This window comes from Catharus ustulatus, chromosome 1 (assembly GCF_009819885.2).
Source record: "Catharus ustulatus isolate bCatUst1 chromosome 1, bCatUst1.pri.v2, whole genome shotgun sequence".
NCBI classification, from domain to species: Eukaryota; Metazoa; Chordata; class Aves; order Passeriformes; family Turdidae; genus Catharus; species Catharus ustulatus.
The window spans coordinates 12,754,401-12,774,628 of NC_046221.1; the positions used below are offsets into that span (position 1 = coordinate 12,754,401).

At 38.5% G+C, this 20,228-nt stretch overlaps 1 protein-coding gene across 2 annotated transcripts; it reads right to left on the reverse strand.

Moving 5' to 3' along the window:
- Nucleotides 1-406: 406 nt before the first annotated feature.
- On the reverse strand, nucleotides 407-8,637 carry LOC117003361. Of its 2 annotated transcripts, XM_033073259.1 has the most exons (4): nucleotides 8,583-8,637; nucleotides 3,356-3,544; nucleotides 2,303-2,409; nucleotides 407-1,672 (listed from the first exon to the last, which is right to left on the reverse strand). In XM_033073259.1, exons 1-4 carry the CDS (start codon nucleotides 8,583-8,585, stop codon nucleotides 1,144-1,146), a joined length of 828 nt encoding a protein of 275 aa, XP_032929150.1. In that variant the 5' UTR covers nucleotides 8,586-8,637; the 3' UTR covers nucleotides 407-1,143. The 2 variants fall into 2 exon arrangements, 1 of the variants encoding a protein (XP_032929150.1); XR_004419504.1 differs by lacking the exon at nucleotides 8,583-8,637 and having other exon boundaries at nucleotides 2,303-2,407; nucleotides 3,356-3,538.
- Between the last annotated feature and the right edge of the window lie 11,591 nt (nucleotides 8,638-20,228).

Below are 20,228 nucleotides of genomic sequence, written 5' to 3' on the forward strand. Positions count from 1 at the left end.
CTGCTTGACTTTGTTTGCTGGTAGAGTTGGAATTTCTGTTTCTGTAAAAGGTTATAACTTCCACAAGGGATTGAAATATATCCTCATCACTCAGTTTTAGTGAGGGTTAAACAGAAGGAAATTTTTGAGTGTTCATCCAAACTGTGTGTGAACACCCTCATTACCAGACTACTAGCTCTCCCTCCTCCCCCACTTGGAGAAATTTTCTTCACCCCACCCCAAGCTGTCTTTTTTTTTTTTTTTTTTAAATACAGTAGTTTGTGTAAGAATTTCACTTAGAGTTTATGTTTCCTTTTTTAATTAGCACAAAAACTAAGAAAATACTTTTGTGTTAATGTGTAAATAGTTTATGCGACTGTCAATGAACCAAAAACAACCAGATTCTTTATAGAGGACTGATCTTTGCTGTATCAGGTCCCTTCCTTCACCTTAATTGTTATTCCTGTTCTATTGTAAGATTTTAGTGCAAACACTATTAAAATGAGTACATCTGTACAACTGTTGCTCTTCATGAACTCTTCAGCCTGTACTGAAAGTTAAGGCTGAAATTGGGAGGTTGTTAATGGGCACTTGTTAATGGGCATTTCTGGTGTTTCTATTACTTTAAAAGTTTTCTATCTGCCTGATTGTAGCTGATTATTACTGTTTGAGTGACACAGCAGAGATGCCACGATTTTCTTCCTCACTCAATTCTCACAGAGCATGTGGGCTAGACCAAAGTCTAGATGGATATCTGCAATTGTGACCCATTCTCATTGTCTGTTTCTATCCTAAGTTATATTAGTAGGGAGTTTTATAAAATGGGAATGAATATTGAAAGTGAATTTATAGCTTTCAGTGGCAAATTACAACTAGATGTGACCAAGGAAGGATTAAACCCATCATTTTGCTTAAGAGCTCAGATGGTTGGAGTAATTGGATGATAGCTGTAGGGCATCCTTTTGGTCTATAATTAGGTCATTTTTTCTCATCCCCTCATGGTGTGTATAATTACAAATTAATTTGAAATCCCACTGTGAGTAAAGAAAATCAGTTTAATATAATGGAAGTGCAAAAGTGACAGGATATTACTTTTTAAAAGATTTTCAGTGTTTATGCCAAAACAGTCTGGCCCAAAAGTCATGTTCCTGTGGACTGCAGGGCTCACGGATGGTTTCTTTCCCATCTTTTATGTGGACACAGATAAACTTTCTCTCCAAAATATTTCATGACCACACCAGCCATGAGAGCTTTGATGGGCAATGGTTCAACCAGAGGACTCCCGGGCAGCTCTAGATGAGGTGATCTAGTCAAACATTTCACTCTGCCATTTGAAAGGTACTTTCTGCTTTTCCCTGAAGGTGTTAAGTGTTGCTCAGCCCTAGCTAGCATACCTGCTCCTGTGTGCTGCAGGAGCTCACCCATTTCATCTCCTGGCTGAGCAGTGCTGCTGGCAAGTTCTGCTTCCCTTCCTTTCTCACCCGCCGCGCTCGGCTGCGTTGGACCTCCTGAATGCCAGCACAGGTAAAAACATGCACGCCTGACAAATGGATAACCCCAACCAGAGACAATGTTTTGACTTGCTGAACTTCCTGTTTCGCTCAAAGTGTTTTCATCTCTCCCCAGAAATCTTGAAAGGGGTCGGCGAGAGGGTCCCAGGTGTGATCTGAGCAGCAGGAATGCTGACAGTGAGCTGGGGGAAGAGGAGAAAAAAAGATTGTCAGTGCAGAGAACAAGGGTATCGAGATTTGATCACATTTGTAGGTGTGTTGTAAAAACTGTAGAACATCCCATGCCGTTAGCATGATAAGATTAGACTTCTGGCAGAAAAATTTTGAAAATAAAGAAACAAAAGAAAAGGAGGGGGGAAGAAAAGAAAAGAAGAAAGGGAACTGCTTAGATATAAGATCCAAAGTTCATTGGGAGTGCTCTTTATTGCATAGCTCCAAAGCTAAGATGTGCTGGGGCATGTGGAAAAATAAGGAGGTGTTAAAAAGCTACTGAGCTTCTTAGTTTTCAAAACCAGTTCAAAGTCCCAGTCTTGGATTATTCACAGTGTGACCTTGAGGCCTATTTGGGATGCCATAAAAACTGTATTCAGGAAGGAAGGAAGAGATTATCAAAAAGGAAAGAATTCCTTTTCATCCAAATAATGTCTTCAGAGCAACAATCTTTTTCCTTTACATAAAACCTTTCGTTTGAGTATATCAACATATTTGTTAGATTTTTAAAAAATCAAAATCTCAGCAGCACAAGGAAAACCTGGGGCAACCAATTAGGAAGAAGAGCAAAAGAAAGAGATTTGAATTCACTTATCACTCACAGGAGAAATATGTAACAATACGGTAACTTAGTCTTCTCATCCCAGAAGTAAAATAGACATGCTAATAGGACGTATCCATCACAGTGCTTCTCCAGTGTAATGTCACTCTGTAATTTTTGAAACAAGAAGTAATTTTAAATTTTCACATGAAACTGAGCCAACTAAACACTTGTTTTATATTTTTATTAGATTTTTTTAATTCCAAGAAAATGGTTTTTTTCCAACTAAATTTCATTACCTTCTTGAAAAATTTTCTATATCCTCCATGTAGCTTCCGGGGCAGAAGATATATATGAAAGTTATATAAAAAACAATTAAATATATAGATGAAGGAGTTAGCTTCTCTATTTGTATTTTTTCTTGCTGGTGTATTTAAAACACTACATTAATTAAATATAGATTTTTTTTTTTGTCTGCAATACAAATAATATACTTGGGTGGTTACTCTTCTATAGGGAAAAATCTACCATAGAGATCAATTACTTATAGGTATTCATTTACCCTGCTATGATTTTTAAAGTAAATTATTTTGAATAGCTGGCAGCTATCAGTGAGAGTTCTTCTACAAAAATAAATACAAGAGCCAAACCAGAATAATTATTGGGTTGTTTAAATTCAATTTCATAAGATTTTTTTTAATCTCTCTAAACCACAATTTTAAAAATGGGTGGTCTCAAATTAACTACTATATAACAGAGCTTAAATTATGTGAGTGGTGAATTAACTCATTTCCCTCTAAGCATTTACAACTCTTTGTTTGCTATGTAAATAATTCATGACATTTTTTTATTACAGATCAGTGGGAAATAGAAACTTATAATACAATATTGTCCTTTTTTCTTATTATTCTCTAGACCTTAATGCTAGCAACAACAAATATACCATTGACATATGCATTTAAAAGACAGAAAAACATTTATCCTTACTGTAAAGTTGCCTTATAATCATTCCCCTGTTCAGGAGTACACTAATGCACTTGGAGCAAATAAATCCTGCTCCCAGTTTGCCCACACTCCACCCCTCAGGATGCTACCAGAGCAGCACAACACTCACCTCAAACCTCAAAACCACTGGAATAAAACCTTGGTTTGATGTGTTCCTGACCCTCAGGCAATGCTTACAACAGTCATGAATGCTACTTGAGGTTTTGTATGCATATGGGAAGTCTGTGGTCTCTGAACCCTTAAAGTTTCCCAGGTGGTATTCTTCCCACTTCCTTCCACCTTTGCTTGGTTCAGATTCCTGGGGAAAAAGGATGAAGATGGTAATTTAGAAATATAGCTCCTAAAAATGTTCTGATGTGGTAAGGAGAGAAAGGACATTTGGAAAAAAAATTAAAAATAAAAATGCTGAATGGAGAATGGCAATTCCATTCACAGCAAATATGAAACTTGTCAAATTCCTTTGTGTTCCACATTAATCATGGAATGGTTTGGTTTGGAAGGGACCTTAGTGAAATCATCTAGTATCAAACCTCCTGCCATAGGCAGAGACAGATTTGACTTAAAAAATATTATGAAAATTTTCCTAAAATACAGCATTGTGCTAAATATCTGTTTTCTTTTAGACATTTGATATAAAAGAAGGAGGTCTAAAAATGTGGGAGGCCAATCTAGAGGTCCCCAATGTGCTTGATATGAGTGGTTACCTCCAGTGTGTGTCTGTCTGAACCAGGACTTTTTCAGCTCATGTCACTGCCCTAAGCACCCACCCTGAATCCTGGACAGTGGTCCTTCCTTCAGTGGAATTTCCTTCTCAGAACCATTTTGGTTTTGATATGTGCTATTTCCTGAGCCATTTTCTCTGTGCTGTTCTGCAGCAAATTTTCTACAGTGTTTCTAGGTGGAACCATTTCAGGAAGCAACTCAAAGAATTAAGCCAGATTTTAAGAGAGTGGAAGTGATTTTCCAGCATAAAAGTCACAATAGTCACTTGTGTGATGAAATGCTGAAGCCACAATAAAAGTTTGATTCCTTCATCAGGAACAGAACAGAATTTACTGGTCTTGTAAATCTTACCAAAGATTCTAGAAGTCATAACACTTTCCTAGGAGGTGTTAGTTGTAAACAGTCTTTGGCATGGCTGGCTGAATCTTCCATCCCAGTACTAATCCAACCCTGCATCACTAAATAAAAGAGGAGCTTTCCCTCCAATTTGAATTCAGATGGAGATTCCCCTTTGTTTTTCCTTGCAGTGCTTTTCTTTTCTTCTTTAAATATTTCTCATTTGGCTTTGTGGTCAGTTCCTCTCAGAGTATTTCACATCCAGCTTTACCTTTCACTTCAGGAACATTATTCTTTTTCAGTAACATGCCATTCATTTTTGCCATTGGCCCCTAAATCCATTATTCTATACCAGCAACACAAAGGAAGAGACTCATCCCTTGTGTCAGATTCTTGCAGGTGGTAATATGGTAAAATGTATGAGATACCCCACTGCACCTCATAGGAAGAGGGTTCTGCCTGTGCCAGATTAAATAAATCTGACTTCAGACACAGCTACTATTCTTGACACTGTAGCACAAATTTAGAGTCCAGCATTTTGTCTGATGTAAAATTTTACTGTGCTATGATGTAGTAGCCTATAATCATTTTTTAAATTTTGGTTCAAAATTGAAACCCAGATCATCTCGCCACTTCCTCCAAACTTAGGTCTATCAAAGTAGCTCTTCATAAGCACAAAAATGGAATGCTGGTGTTTGCCAACAGGAACATTTTCTGCATACTATGTAGAATATTCTATATAGACACAAGAGCTTCAATGTTCTTTCTTTCATTTTAGAAAGGATTATTAGACTACCTAGATATTCTTGCCTTTCAACTGTAGCAGTTTTTGACTTCAAGCAGGACTAACTTTAGTTTCCAGATCTTGTGGTTGCAAATGAACATGTCAGCTGTGATCTTGGGATTATGCAAGGTTTAGGGTGCAGCTAAAACTTAATTAAAAGTTTTCATAAGCATTTGCTTAAGCTCTAAAGAGACAAGAAAGGAAAAAAGAGCCTACATGAAAAAGCAGACTGGATTGAGTTGAGCACTGCTATTTAATGAAGTTCCACTTGTAGGTTTAAACTCAGAAGTGACCATCCTGTCTGACCCCAAGTATAACAAAGGCCATAGATTTTCACTCAGGAATTTCACCCTTTCACTTAGTAACTCAGACCTGATTTGATCTTTTACAAAAATATGCAGTGTCTATTGAAAGTCATGAGGAGTTTATCCCTCCTCACCAGCAGACTCACAGGTAATATTGCATACTAGCAGTTGTCACACTTCTAAGGTTACTCACTCACTGACAGGAAAATCCATTTAAGAAACAAATCTATCCTGAACAAACAGGCCTTTAATCTCTTGCATTATCTCCATTGAAGGTGAATTTATTCTAGAAAGCTCAGGAAAAAGGCTTTCATAATGCCACTGCCTGCATGTGAATGTGTTTAATGACTTTTTAACCCATTAGCCATCCATGCAACAATCCCAAATGAATGTGTTTCCCAGAAATAGGTGACTAGATTTAAAAAGCCTGCTAGTGATATATTGGATTTTAATATTAGACACTGGAAAGTCTTCATAGGGAAAAGAGGCTGTAAACATTCCAACTATAGAAAAGCTCCATCTGAAAACTGCAGTTTTATAGGCAGCACAGACTTTTTCACCCACAAAATCTGTCAATGGCAGCGCATGACCATTCCTCTGAAGCACCTAGGAAATATGGACCACCATCAGACAGTTGTGAGGAACCCAGCTCACCTTGGCTGAGTGCTTTTGTCACAGATTTGCTTTTAGTCACTTTTGCTTTGCTTTGCTTCCAGTTCTGTGAATCTGCCCTTTTTTTATTTTTTCTATTTTTTTTTCTTCAATTCTATAAGATACATCTCCCAACACTTCCCAATTCAATAATTTGAAGAATATAGGTGAACAAAACAAAAAAATTCTGCATTTTGTTTTGGTGTAGAAAAAAATGAACACCTCTAAGCTTTATTGAATTTCAACTCCTTATGTCTCAACTGCTGGCCCTCCAATCCCTCATAGCATGCCTGTATCTCAGTGAAGGCTCATTCTCAGTTCTCCTGTGAAGCAGGGTACTGAACAAGTGCCAGAGAGGGACAAACCCTGCCTGACAGGGCTGCAAATTACAAGAAAATTTTAAACATGCATGTAATACGGAAGTAAAATCATGTATGAAAAGCCACTTACAGAACAGGAGCAAGGAGAGGATCTTCTAAATCCAGCCACATTTAATCCCCCTGGGACTTGCATGCTTATCATAGTACAGTTGGGTTTGTTTATAAAGGTTTATTTCAGCTAAACCAGACAACGCTTGGCTTTAAATAGCACTGTTCATTCTGCAATAGCAGAGATCCTTTTGGAAAATGTGAGGCCAAATGCTCTAACATCAGGTGTGTGGAAATCAAACAGTAGGGGAAATTGTGCTGACCATAAAGAAGAGCTGCAAACTGAACTACAGAGAATTATAAACAGGAAAACAACAATATCAAAATGATTCTGAGTAAATGAAAATAATTTGGGAAGGAGTCTTCCCCATTTATTCATCCCTAAAGAAAATAAGCAAACCTACTAAGGATGGAATTACTACAATGGATCTTCCCCTCCCCACTCCATGCCAAACCAATAACCATAAATATAAAGGAAATTGAAAATAGTCTCTCTTCATGGGAGGTGATCCATTCTATAGACCCATATCAAAGGTTTGAGATTTTAATGGGTAATCAGCCATCTGGAGACATTCCCTCGAGGTGCCTGCATATTTTGATTACAGAAGAATTCAACACTACAGCTCTGCTTCTCAGGATGAGCTTTCTTTGTCTAGTACCTTATATTATTAGACATATATTTTGTATTAATTTATACCTTGGGGAATTATGGCACATTAGTTTGCAACTTGCAGAAATCACCTGTCTCTTTAAATTGACATCAGGTGAAACTCCTACCGCCAGAGAGTAAAAGCTTCCTCACATACACATATGAAAAAAGGCCTCTCCCAGGGACCAAACGGTGATGAAAATGGCCACTCAGAAGCCTTCCACACCTGCAATATTGCCAGCTCTTGACATTCAGGTCTCATGATTAAAAATCCAAAAGCGATAATCAAAATAGACTTTATGCTTTAAATTTTCTTTCTTTTTCTCTCTTTCTCTTTTTCTTCTTCTTTCTCTCTTTCTCTTTCTTTCTTTCTTTCTTACTTTCTCTCTCTTTCTTTCCTTTGTTCTTGCCTTCTTTACAATTTTTTCTCTGTCACTGTAAGGCCTTGAAAACTTCAAATCTTTTAAAAGCAAACAGTGATTTTCACTCAACCACATTAGTATATGATGTTTTAAGAAAACCATCAAATATTGCAAGGCTCACTAATAAAAGCACTGCAGCTGGCAACATGGCTGAATGAATCATTCTCCCTAGGATTTTTGTATAGACCAAATATGCTGGCATAAGCAACTATTCTCTTAAGATAGAAGTGATGGAGCCAGAAGGAATGATTACAGCACAAAAGCTGTGACCTGTCCTGACTAAGCTCCTTTTTATATCTGGCTTTGTTGATATGTCCTTGTTTATCCTTCTGTGAGCACAGTCAGAGTATGTATGATCTTTTGCAAACAGTCTTGCATCTGTCTTACAAATCTTCACAGACAGACAGATAGCCAAAAAACAAACCAGCTGCAAAACAAACAGGTATTGCAATATTATGCTCAGGATTGTAAGTCTGGCTGAGAAGTGCATAAGAACCCAGGCTCAGTGCCTGGTTTGCATGTCTGTTTGTTCATCTCACTAAAAAACCAAAAACAGTCTCACGTGTCCACCGATGAATGATCACAGATGTGTAGCCTAGTGTTATCTCTCACCACCAACCCCTTTCAAAATCTCACAGTTGATTTGTTGACCTTTCCTCTTATTTTTGTTTTTTATTTCCTTTGTACTTGGTCTTCCTGGCCTGTGAACCTGCTCTCCTTTCTCCTTAGAAATGGTGTCCAGCTGTGTGCTATGGGTACCATTGTGGAAGGCCAGTTCACCATTCACTTTACAGAGTTAAAATTACCTATTTTAACACAAATCAGTCATAGCTTAAGCATTCTGGCCCTAAGGAAGGTGTCCATACTCCAGGTAAAGCTTCACATGCTGTTTGAGATCTCAGTCACTCTGAGACAGGGATTGAAATAAGGGGTTAGAGCAGGGGTCCCATAAAATCCTGAATGCCGTGTTCAACACTGAAGTTGTCACAAGTTCTAGATATTTGTTGTAGTTAAATCAGGAGGCATGCAGACATTTACCATAAAAATTCCCCAGGTGTCAAAAAATCTATGTCATTATGTGCATACAACCTCCTGAGGTCTCTCAGCCAAAGAAACCAATGTCAAAGTCCCACCAAAGTGCTAAATCCACAAATGAGGACCTGCTCTTCACAGCATCTGAAAGACACAAGAGCATATTTTGAAAACAATTCCACAAACATCCTTGCCTTTTTTCTAAACATAAGCAGAGTAGGAGCTTTTACCTTCCTCACCTATTCATTATTTTGAGGATAAGAGCTTGTGGGAAAACAGAGAATACTGAGCTCTATATAGAACATCTTTTCTACGTGCTCTCCTAAATTTTAAACTATCCAGGTAGAGAAGAGCACACTTAAAGCCCTCCCACCAAAGGTTTTCCATTTTCTATAAAAGTATTAAAGATCTTCTAGGAGGAAAATACAGAACAAGATGACTCTAAGCCTGTTATTAGAGCACTCAGGTTGCAAAAGGGCACAAAAAGTCATGGTTGTTGAGTTCTTTAGGTCTTTTCTAAATTAAACTTCCATGGGGTAAAATAGAGAAGCAGGCTGTGATGGGTGGAGCAGGTTGTAAGGAAGGGGCTGGACAGACCCATTCCTTCTCCAAAGTGAACTCTCCAACTGCCTGGAGAATGGGGTCTCCCTTTCCAGTAAGCAGCAGAGACCATTTTCCACTATCTGAGGAATGACCACTATTTACCACCCTGGGAAAATGGGCTCTCCATTTACTGACCCCCAGTGAGCTGAGATATGCAGGGAGACTGAGCCTCCTGCAGTTTAGCTGCAGGACTAATGGCTAAATTGCTCTCCCCACATCCTCTATGCTGTTATTAGAAAGAAAAACCATGATCCCTGTTGCACTTTCAAAAGAAAATTTACAGATGCTGGCATGCAGGAGAGGCTTCCTTGCTGTGAATTGCTCTCATGAGTGACAACACTGTTTCATAGTTCTTGGGAAAAGTACTAAAATTCAGGGAGAGGGAGCACTGGTATGTAAAACACTTCACTCATTAGTGTTTCATTGGGACTAAATTAAGAGTTCCTGTTTTAGGCATACAGCACTATAACCAGTATTTTTTTGGAAGAGCTTAGATGCAGATGCTAGGCTGTGCAATAGTCAGCATTTTGGTATCCACAGCTCTGGTCAGAAGCTATAAACTAAGCATTCAGCAGTGAAGTGGCTCTTAAAATATATGCTCAGCCCTTAAATTTCAGTTAATTTTGAAATCTGAAAGGATACACAAATATAAACATGAAAAGGTATATAAAGGCTTTATGTTCATGGATATACTTATAATATTTTTTTGACCCTGATAAGTCAGAGTTCTGATTAATTTTTTGAGGTTGGTCCAAAAATTTGATATCTTTGTTTGGTAAAAGGAAAAATTAATTTTATATCATACAGGTACCCTTTCATTAATGGGTTGCACTTGCATTTGCTAAATATTATAGGTTGATTCCTGATACAAATTAAAAGTATTATAGAAGATGGTGCATCTAAATATTAAGAAAATATCTTACTTCATAATTGTAGTAAATATTTAATTTATTAAATTGGGGACAAATATAAGCCTTACCTCTTCCAAATGAAATTTTTGTGTAATTGCTAAATATCGCATGACTGGTTTGTGTCACCACCTCTAGAAGATTCATTCCAAACTTTTAAAAATACAAGTGAAGATTTGAAATTGTAGACCACTGAGTTGTGGAAAACTTAAAGCACACTGGGTCCTGAAGGCAGTTTTTCCTACAGGAAAAGCAAAACCAAGGCAGAGATGAAAGCAAGTTATGACAGGCTGTGCATGGACATTGCTAATGGTCTGTGCCTTTGACTCAACATTTTCTGAAATTAGTTTTGCCTTCATTTGCCAACTTTTTTTTCTTTGTATATTCAAGTGGTACATTTTTCCTCTCAGTTACTAAGGTCTTTCAGAATTATCTAATACCTGACTTTTAAAAAATTTCTGTGCAACTGCTAATAGCTGTCTACATGTTCAAAAACTGCCAGTGTCTCTGCAGACACATCTGCCAAAGTTTGCAGCCCTTGGAGCACACAGCCTGTTGCTGGTTTGAGAAAGCAGACACACTGAGGTGTAGCTGTTTTCCATTATTCCTGGGCAAGCACAGGCACAGTCCATGTCCCACATCTCCAAGTCCATGTCCTGTGTAGTCACAGGACCCTACAGGTTCTGCTGTGGTTATGGTGGTGGATGGTGCGCATGGATGTGGGGTTCAAACTGCAGCCAAGTCACTCAGAGAGGTTACTGGAGCTCCTGCTGCTCCCCCCCAACACACTGAGTGAAACCAAACCTCCCTGTGCAGTCACTTCCAACCTGCCAAAGTGATCTGGCTCAGCCTAGCCACGTTTATAGGCAGTGGTGCCATTTACAGAGCCAGCTCTTTACAGAGCAAACACCTGTCAGAACAGGAGCCACAGGATAACTGGGTATGGGATGGTGAAGCTCAGGAGACAGAGCCTGCTGAGCTGTGATGAGAACAGCATGTTGGACTGCAGCTGGAGAGGTCTGCAAGCACACAGCTAAAGAGCAGTACATCCTCATGGAAATATTTAAAACCACTCTGTTTCAAAGTAATCATAATGACCTGTCATTCCTCCTGGGGACTTCTGTGCAATTTAACTGTGGTTACAAGGGACTGGCCCTGCCTGGGGAATGCTGGTGAGTGGTAATACCCGTTTGTTTGTGGTGAGTGGTGGTGGTGATTCAACCTGATATCAAGGATATGCCAAATAGCACTAATCCCATAAATATGGAAGGTGATCAAGGTTTGAAGAATAGGTTTAAAACAGAGTAGCAGGTTTCTGCAGGGAGGGTGGTAAACAGAAAATCTCAACTATGGAGCATCAGAAGAGGTAATCTGGTGAAACCATTTGATTAATAGCAGAATATAGTCTCAGCTGACAGAGATATGTGAGAGATGAGAGAAAACATGGCAGACGGAAGAGGGAAAGGAAGGGAAGCAGGTGATCCCATGAAAAGACTGCTGATCAGAGAGGCTGCTGTCTCCAATTCCACTCCACAGGGGCTCTGAGCCCACAGACTTCTGACTGAAATGATTCATCACACTGTCATGACCACAATAACCTATCTCAGTCAAAATGAATAAAATTAGCCCAAAAAAAGTTTTTGAAGCAGTAGATTTTGAACCACTGTCTTCAATCTCCTTTTTCACATATCTTCCAGATTGTGGTTGAGGTCTACCTAATTTCTTACATCTAAATGAATTTCAGCTCATTGGGGAACACAGAGAATTTATATAAACAAGCAAACACTCAGTTTCTGTCCAATGTGTTATTTTCACTGACATTATAAAGCAGTGAAAGAACAGCAGTGAGAAACTGCAAACATAAGAACTATTAATTCAGCAGAAATCACTGCACAGAGGGACTTTGGCTGCTGCCTATAAACACATCAGAGGGTAAAACTGCAGGAAGGGAGGCCAGGTCTCTCCAAGTGCTGACAGACCCCAACTGGTGGGTTGTGCTGGGATGGGACCTTGGCTGTGGCAAATGACATTCATCCTTCACCCTAGCATGTTAGCACTAGTACCTCCACCAAGCAGTGAGCACTGTGCACCAAACTGAGCACTAGGGAGGCCAAAGTGTGCTTGCTGCAGCATAGAGTGTGTGGACAAGTCTAATCAGTGCAAGGTGACACTCCTCAGTGAGAGGTATTATCAGACAAAAGGCAGCAAAGTGCAGCCTGGCACAAGAGAATGTAAAATTATGTCTTTAGGTTCATCGAGTCTAACTACATAGACACTGAAGGGTTAATAAAACTTTAGCTAATAAGTGCTAGTAACCTCTAAACATTACTTAATAGCTTCAATTTAATGATTTGGGGCTATACACAGTGCCAGAGTTGAAGTCCCAAACATTTTAGGTGACTGGTCCCCATCACAGAACCTGATTCAGGTGCCAAAATTCTTAAAGAAAAGGCTAGAACCTCAAAACAGGACCCAAAAGAGCCAGCTCAGTGAGGAGCAGCCTGGAGCTGCAGAGCCCACCACCCACTTCTAAACTTCACATTTTTTTTCTTTGAAGGAACACCATGAGTTTTTTAGAACATTAAAGGAAGCAAAAAAAACTTCTCAAAGTCTAATTATTGCTGTCTTCACATGAGAGGTGGGGTTCACTTTCTTTTCAGCAATGGATTAGAGCACACCCACACACATACACTAGAAGAATGCCAGAACTTCAAGGCAGAGGAAGTAGATGGAATAGATTTTATTAAAAAATGTGTGATTTTTTTTTTATAGTGCATGTAAGAAGACACTAAATATCTGATTGCTAAGTGATTGGTTCTGGTGGAGACAAACTAGTGGGAAAGTGCAATTCAGGCAGTCAGAGGTGAATGACATGGCTCTGCAATGTATTACATGGCTCTCGTCACTTCATGTGATATATGTGTGAATAACTAAAAACTTGAACCTGCCATGTTTAGGTTAGAAATAGGGAATTTGATTCCTGATACATAATATCCAAAAGCAGATACTTATGAGTCACGCTAAATGTTATTGGTACGGAATCTCTGAAAAACAAAACAAAACAAACAACAAAAAAACCCAAAACAAAACAAAACAAACAAACAAATAAAAAGAAAAAAGAAAAAAAGAAAAAAAATAAAGATATGTAGTTCCCAGAAGTGGAAGGCAAGCAGGTTCAAGTCAGCCCCTTTCATTTCCTCTCCACAGTTGTAGTTGAGAACACAGTAACACAGTTAACTCAGTCAAGAATCTTCTTTTTTTTTTCCCCTTTTTATTTTGACAGGGGCTTTCACTCCCCCCACTGAAGGAAACTAAACTCAGAGAACTTTACAGGCATTTTTATTGACTCTGTGAATAATCTTGACTCTATGGATTATCCTCAAGCAGCTGTGGAGAACACAAAAGATTTCCCCAAACATAAGAAAAAGAATACTGATGCAGCCTGGGGCAGGTTTTTTTTTTTCCTCAGCTCTCAAGTGATTTTTAAGAGCCAGCCGGTCTGGAAAACGATGGATTTGTTTGTAGCAAAGGTAAACACTGCCAAAATCAACAAGTTCCTTCCTTAGGGGCCTGTAGAGCAAATTGGTCCAGAGATTAAGACAGTTCGGTTAAGTCATGTTGGGGCTGACACGAACCCTTCAGGCTCCTTCACTTTTACCCCAGAAAATACAAAAAGAAGTGATAAGATTCTTATGAAGGAATTATACACAGTAGGGTCAGAGAAATGAAATTAATTAAAATTGATCTCCTCTGTAAATTTCCTGGCACAGGATTTGAGGGGTTTAACTGAGAGAGTTGGTGGGTTTACCAGTAGTCTCCTTTGCACAATTTTGAGTCAAATAGGCTCTGTCTTGACTCTCTAGATTGGTATCTGTGAAAGATTTAACAGTGATTAGAGCTGTGTAAAATGATCTCATATGTTGTCACCTGCCAAAGAAATGGCAGTGGGTAAAGGTCTAACTCTATTCACAAGTCATTTTTCCAACCCAAGCCAGGAAATGTGCTAAACAAGCAGAGCCACCATGTATTACAGAGGTGGATTTCATCTTCATGAATGCACAGGATGTGTGTCAGAGCCAAAGTGAGATGGGAAAAACAGCATTTTACAATCTGCTTTGCAATTTCCCAGCATTTTTTATTTCAAAGACATGAAAGAATTAAGACAAACTGGTTTTTAATCCTGATAAGACACCAAAACATTCATCACACTCATTTCAAAAACCAAGAAAAAAAAGAGGGAAATAGAAACTCAAGTCTCATGCCAATTCTGGTGCCATAAATCACAAGAAAAATTTATAAGAAAAGTAATAGGAAGGTAAGACAAATTTTTCAGACTATTCTACTAAACAAAGGTGCCTAAAACTTTATCAAGCAGTTCTGAATACTTTGGCTGGCTGTAGCTGACATGGCCAGGTCATGCATAGTTCAGTTGGACTTTATTGGCATGACAATATCTTCACACACAGCTACAGGAAATCAGCAATGCAGCTGGGAGGGAACACAGGTCTCCTGACTAGCAATTCTGTATATTAATGACAATGCTCTGCTTCCTAGTCCCTTACATCCTCACAGCATTTTTCAACCATTAACTAATGCATCAGTGAGATTTGTTTGAGATGGAGATGCAACAAGCAAGCTCAAAATGAGGAGCATGTAGGGCCACCATTTCAGTGGGAAAAGGTTAACTCACTCTAATTAAATCCCACAGAGCCTCTCTGTTCAGAAACCACCACATTTTAAAACCAATGAGAGTTCACATCTCATTAACAGGGAGGTTAGTTGCTATGAGTCTGCTATATATAAAAATTTTAATTATTGTTTCTGCTGGCAAATATTGTAGAGGAATATATATTCAAAAGACGTTATCATAAAGACTGAAGAACTGCTAATCACTGCAATTACACTCTCATTCTAACCTAAATTAACACAGCTCTGCAGACTTTTCCTGCACAGCCATACACCAGGCTCTCTGTGCTGTGTGACACAACCAGAGGGAGCACATTGTGCATCAGTCACAGACACCTCTGTCTCGGGACAGAGCTGGTGCACTTGCTGTCACCAAGAGGGAAATATCAAGCCTGCTGGCAGTGATGGTGATGTCCCTTGCTGTTCAGAGCTCCTGGACCCAGCTGTCTGTCCTCCTGCAGGCACACATGCTGAGCATCATCAGGGATAAGTGCCACCAGAACTTCTCAGCTCTGAGACACATGTACCAGAGCACCAGCACAGCCTGAGCCTTGTTCACAAGTGGTGCCAAGAGTGGAGCTGGCATGCAGCACTGATCTCTGCCTTTCACTGAACACAGACTTCTTTGTGTTGGTACTATCATCATATGACACCTTTCTTGACTGTGTTTTCTATTTATTACTGCCACAGAGAAAAAGGTTTCCACATGCTTGGTGTATGTGCAGATATTAAAACTTTGCTTACTCTTAGAAAGATATATGATTTATATTAATGAAGTGCTATTTTGGAAGTGAGTGACTGACTAAGAAATTTTAATCAGTTAAAGAGAGACCCAGGGAAATATACACCTCATTTATGACTCATAGTCAAGAAAGAGGAAGAGCTTTTGCCAGCTAGAAGAAAATAGCACACAAATGGCACATGTTGTTAGCAATTCACAGATATAATCCACAGCTTTACCCATTGAAGAGCAAATTCACAATGCCACTCCTGCTTATATGACAGAGGGGCTTATTTCCAACACAGTCACCGGTTAATAACTTTAGTTAGCTTGTAACAATTGAAAAGTAGCAACAGGCATCATCACTGTTGTTACGGCCACAGGGTGGTAACAGATTTCAATGACTTCTAGAGAAAATTACTAAAAATGTCAAAACATAAGCTTGACTGAAAAAAAAGGCTGAAGCATAAGCCCAACCCAGAGAATGGAAAAGTACTGGATAAAACACTGGAAAATATACTGCAGGGAACAATCTCGCTTTGGCAGTGGGATAGACTAAATGACCTAATACAACTTTTCCGTCTAATTTATATGATTCTATGATTCAACAAAAACAAACTGTGAAATTAAAACTGAAGCAAGTCTATAACCTGACTACCACATTTTATAAATGTGTACGTACACGATTCTATAGGCATTTAAAATAGTGACTGTCTTGGCACTAGCACTACAGGAGATATATGCAGAATGTCAGATTTCCTCTTAAAACATTCATCTGGCTGCCAGGCTGAGGAGATGCCAGCAGCCTCAGAGATAGACCTAAGAATAACCCTTAAGACACTCTGGAAAGAAATAATCACTAAAACTGAGATAGTCAATTATGGTGACAGCTAAAAAATAAAACTCTATTTGCAGTGTGACAATCAAGGCAAACAAAAAAAAAAAAAAAACACAAACAAAATAACACCAAACAAACAAACAAACAAACAAACAAACAAAAACAGGAACAGAAAGAAAGTAGGACCCTCAATGTCATAACCTATGTTGTGCTTCTCCTCTGTGGGGACATTTACAAATAAGCTCAACAACTGAATTGACAATTAATGAGTGGACTGATCAGATGATATAGCATTAAATTTGTCTCCTTACTGGATGGATGCACATCATAAAAAATTAATAAAATATGTAATGCATCCAAGTCCCTTCCTACCTATTTCTTCTTATAATCTTCTTTTAAAGGAAATCACTACTCTTAAGTGACTGCAATGAGAGACAAATATTTAGGTTCTCTTAGCTTAGTTTAAAAGTATTTCAAATGAGCAAGTGTGCTAACAAAGACTGTCCTGTTTTCTGAGAAGGAAATACTGACTTTCAAATGTGCTTCCCCATGCAGATAATCCTGTGACCACAGAGGTTCCTGTAGTTGTAAATAATTTGAGACCACCTGGACATGTCTAATGTAGATAGCCTGGGGAAATAAGTCATTCAAAAGAAAAACGAAGTGCTCTTATTTGAGTCCCTTGGTACAGATCTGTAGCTCTAAGGCTAATCAATTAGCTCCCAGCAGAAGAATGGGTGGCTCTGTTCTGGAGTACCAGCTCCAGTGCCTTTCCAAACAGTGGAAGAGCCCTGTCATCCTGTTTTAAATAAGGAACAAGCTTCACCACTGAGGAGGACAAATATATGATTTAAACAAATAGTTTATTAAAGGAGCAATTCAGAAAGAAAAGATTCATCCCTTTTTTTTAAAGGAGTATTTGTGTCATCTGAGAAAAATAGCTACTGTGAAATGCTTTTCCACAACAGTAAGCTTCCAATTATTAAAGAATTTTTTTTCTCTCAAATGAAAAAAGAACACTAATAGTATTTAAAAAAGCAAATGCTAGACCATAATCAAAATGATTGCCACTGGAGTTGAATCAAACAAATCTGCTTGGGAAGGTGACACAGAAGTTTCCTGATGGTAAAATAGAAATAGTAGATGCATAAAACCACAGGCTCCTTCAGCTTCCTTTAAACTCTTTTAAAATTGCCTTATTCATTACTGTCTGTCCCACTTTTTACATCTGTTTCAGCCCTTATTCTACAGTAGATGTTAAAACAGTCATCAGATCCTTACAGAATCTCACATCTCACAACTTAAGGATTTTTAAACAAACTCTGAGATGTTTAGGAGCCAGTACTACTGATTTTCAGTGAGGTTTGGGCTCCTGGGACAAGATTCACAGGAGAATTTTATTCAGAGGCTCAGAGCTCCCACTGCACTGTCCCAGCTGGTAGTGAGCCTGGAGGCCACAGCTCTCAGCAGCACAGGCAGCACAGAAGCATTGGCTGGACAAGACCTGCAGAAACCCCAGGGAGGAGCTTGATGCTAAAGATGGAAATGCCATACCTTGTCCTCTCATTACAGTCAGCTTAGTTTGTCTCTCTTTCAGCTGCTGCATTTGTTTGGCTGCTATATTTGGCTGCAGATATGTCAAAACTGTAAGTTAGACCCAGCTTTACAAGTTACAGATCCAACATTGACTTGTGCTGCTCTTTGTACAATTCATGGAACAGTGTATAACATGAACACCCCATCCAGGAAATCAGCAGACACACAGGAAAGAAATTCTCCTCCAGGCTGAGCCAGAGGATATTTTGTGAGTTGAGCTTCAACTCACAAGCTGAGCAAAGCTCCTGGCTCCACTTGTGTTTCACAGCCATGAGCTTTGCAGAGCCAGGAAGCTAAACCTTCCACAGCAAAATGGAGGGAAAGAAGGAAAAAGTAGAAGCCAAAAAAACTCCCTTATAGTGTTATGGCTGGGATATTTATTTCAAAGATCCACATTCATGTTCCTCTTTGGGTAATTGAATCTGAGCATATGCTTTTAGGTATCTGGGGACAGTGTTTCTCAATTCCTCAGATCTTTCCTTTTCCATTAATTAAGTAGTCTGCTCTTTAGGGTAGCGAAAGGAAAGCAAGAAATTAAATAAAGGAAAAGGCTGAAGGAAAAAAACACCCCCTAACTTGCCAAACAGAACATTTCCCTGAGAAGTGGGACACCTGGAGCTGAAGCAAAGTTGGATGAACCCCATTTTCCAGGGCTACATTTTCTAACCAGGCCATTCTCTTGCAGCTGAGAGATTCTAAAGAACATTTGAGTCTGGACTATGTACATCTACCCAGCAGGAAAAATAAGATACATTTAAGGATGTGCTACATGGACCAAAGTACATTAACTACTGCAAGTATTTTAAATAGGTCTATATATACACCAACCAGAAGGAAAACCAGAGGGCATTTTGATAAAGATGCACAGACAGCTATGATGGCACTTAGGCTTTGGATTTAGAGAAAGCAGGTCAGTGGTGTGGATCTAGATTTAATGACAAGAGTTTAATTGGGTTTAATTTGGAAAATGAGCCTGTGAGTACCCATATTGTGTTTGAAGAGGGACATGGGTTTTTCTGAAAGTGCCTCCACTGTGCAGTGAAGCGTTGTGCAGAGACACCCGATGAGTGTTATATATATGTTATATATGTTATATATGCTATATATTTTATAACCTATAACACAGTGCTATAGCTGTGCTGAATAGGTCCAAGGGACTTTGGCTATGAGAGCCCTGCACTTAATGGGTCAATATGGCCCAAATTCTGTTCTCTGTTTATTATAATTAACTACTACTTTTTATGCCCATATCTGTATTCTTGCCCTAAGGAAGCTCTTAATTATGCTTAACAGTATAGAGTGCATTGAAAATATTAGTGACAGTCCTTCCTTAGTCTTTCATACCCATCTTCCCTATAAATTGGGTCATATGGTACAGTACACACAGTCTGAGTAACTAGGGTGCTGAATTTGAAAGAACATATAATTCTCTTCCAAAAAATATAAGGTGTTTCAATATCTTACTTCAAAGAAAGCTAATTTTTATTATTTTAATAGATAAAAATATAGTAATAATAAAATATTAATAATAAAAAAATAAAATAAAATAATAAATACCAACACTGATTATTTTTTTTCTCTCAAGAAATTATAAAAGTTTTTAGAGTTTGTGACTACTTTGAACAATGACAGATTTTTGAAAGCTTGAAATATATTATGGAATGGAATGCCAGCTTTACTCATACTTATAGATATATGCAATTTAGGCCCCTAGCTGCAGTGAACTATCTGGTTTTATGGGGTCTGTCCAGATAGTCTGGATTCTTTCTCTGAATCTGCAATTTTTTTTTCCCATGCTCAACTTTCCTACTGTGTGTGGTCCCATAGAAATCAAAACTCCTCACAGTAGTTAAACTAAAGATGAGTGTGATTTTTGTGTGTGGGTGTCTCATGGCCTGAGACTGCATGTTCCCATGGAAAAGCAAGTGTTATCTGGGGAGAGGGAAGGTTCTCTCTGAGTTACCTTACACACCTATTATTCTGTGTAAAAAATGCAAATAAAATTATAGTGTTACATTTTCAGGCTGAAACTGTCTGGAGGCTTCCTTATATGATGCCAAGAATCTTAAGTCAAAAACCTTAGAATAGGCAATGAGCGTTTCAAATTATTCCCTTATTTTCTCAAATTGCCTGGGCAAGGATATTTTACATGGCTCTTAATTTATTATCTTTCATAATAAGGAATGTTTTGCAGGAATATTACATTATGGAATATTGCTGAGCATATTATTAAATATAATCATCAAGACTGTATGGTCATGTCTATCTTTCTCCAAGATATTTGGATAACTGGCAGTTTC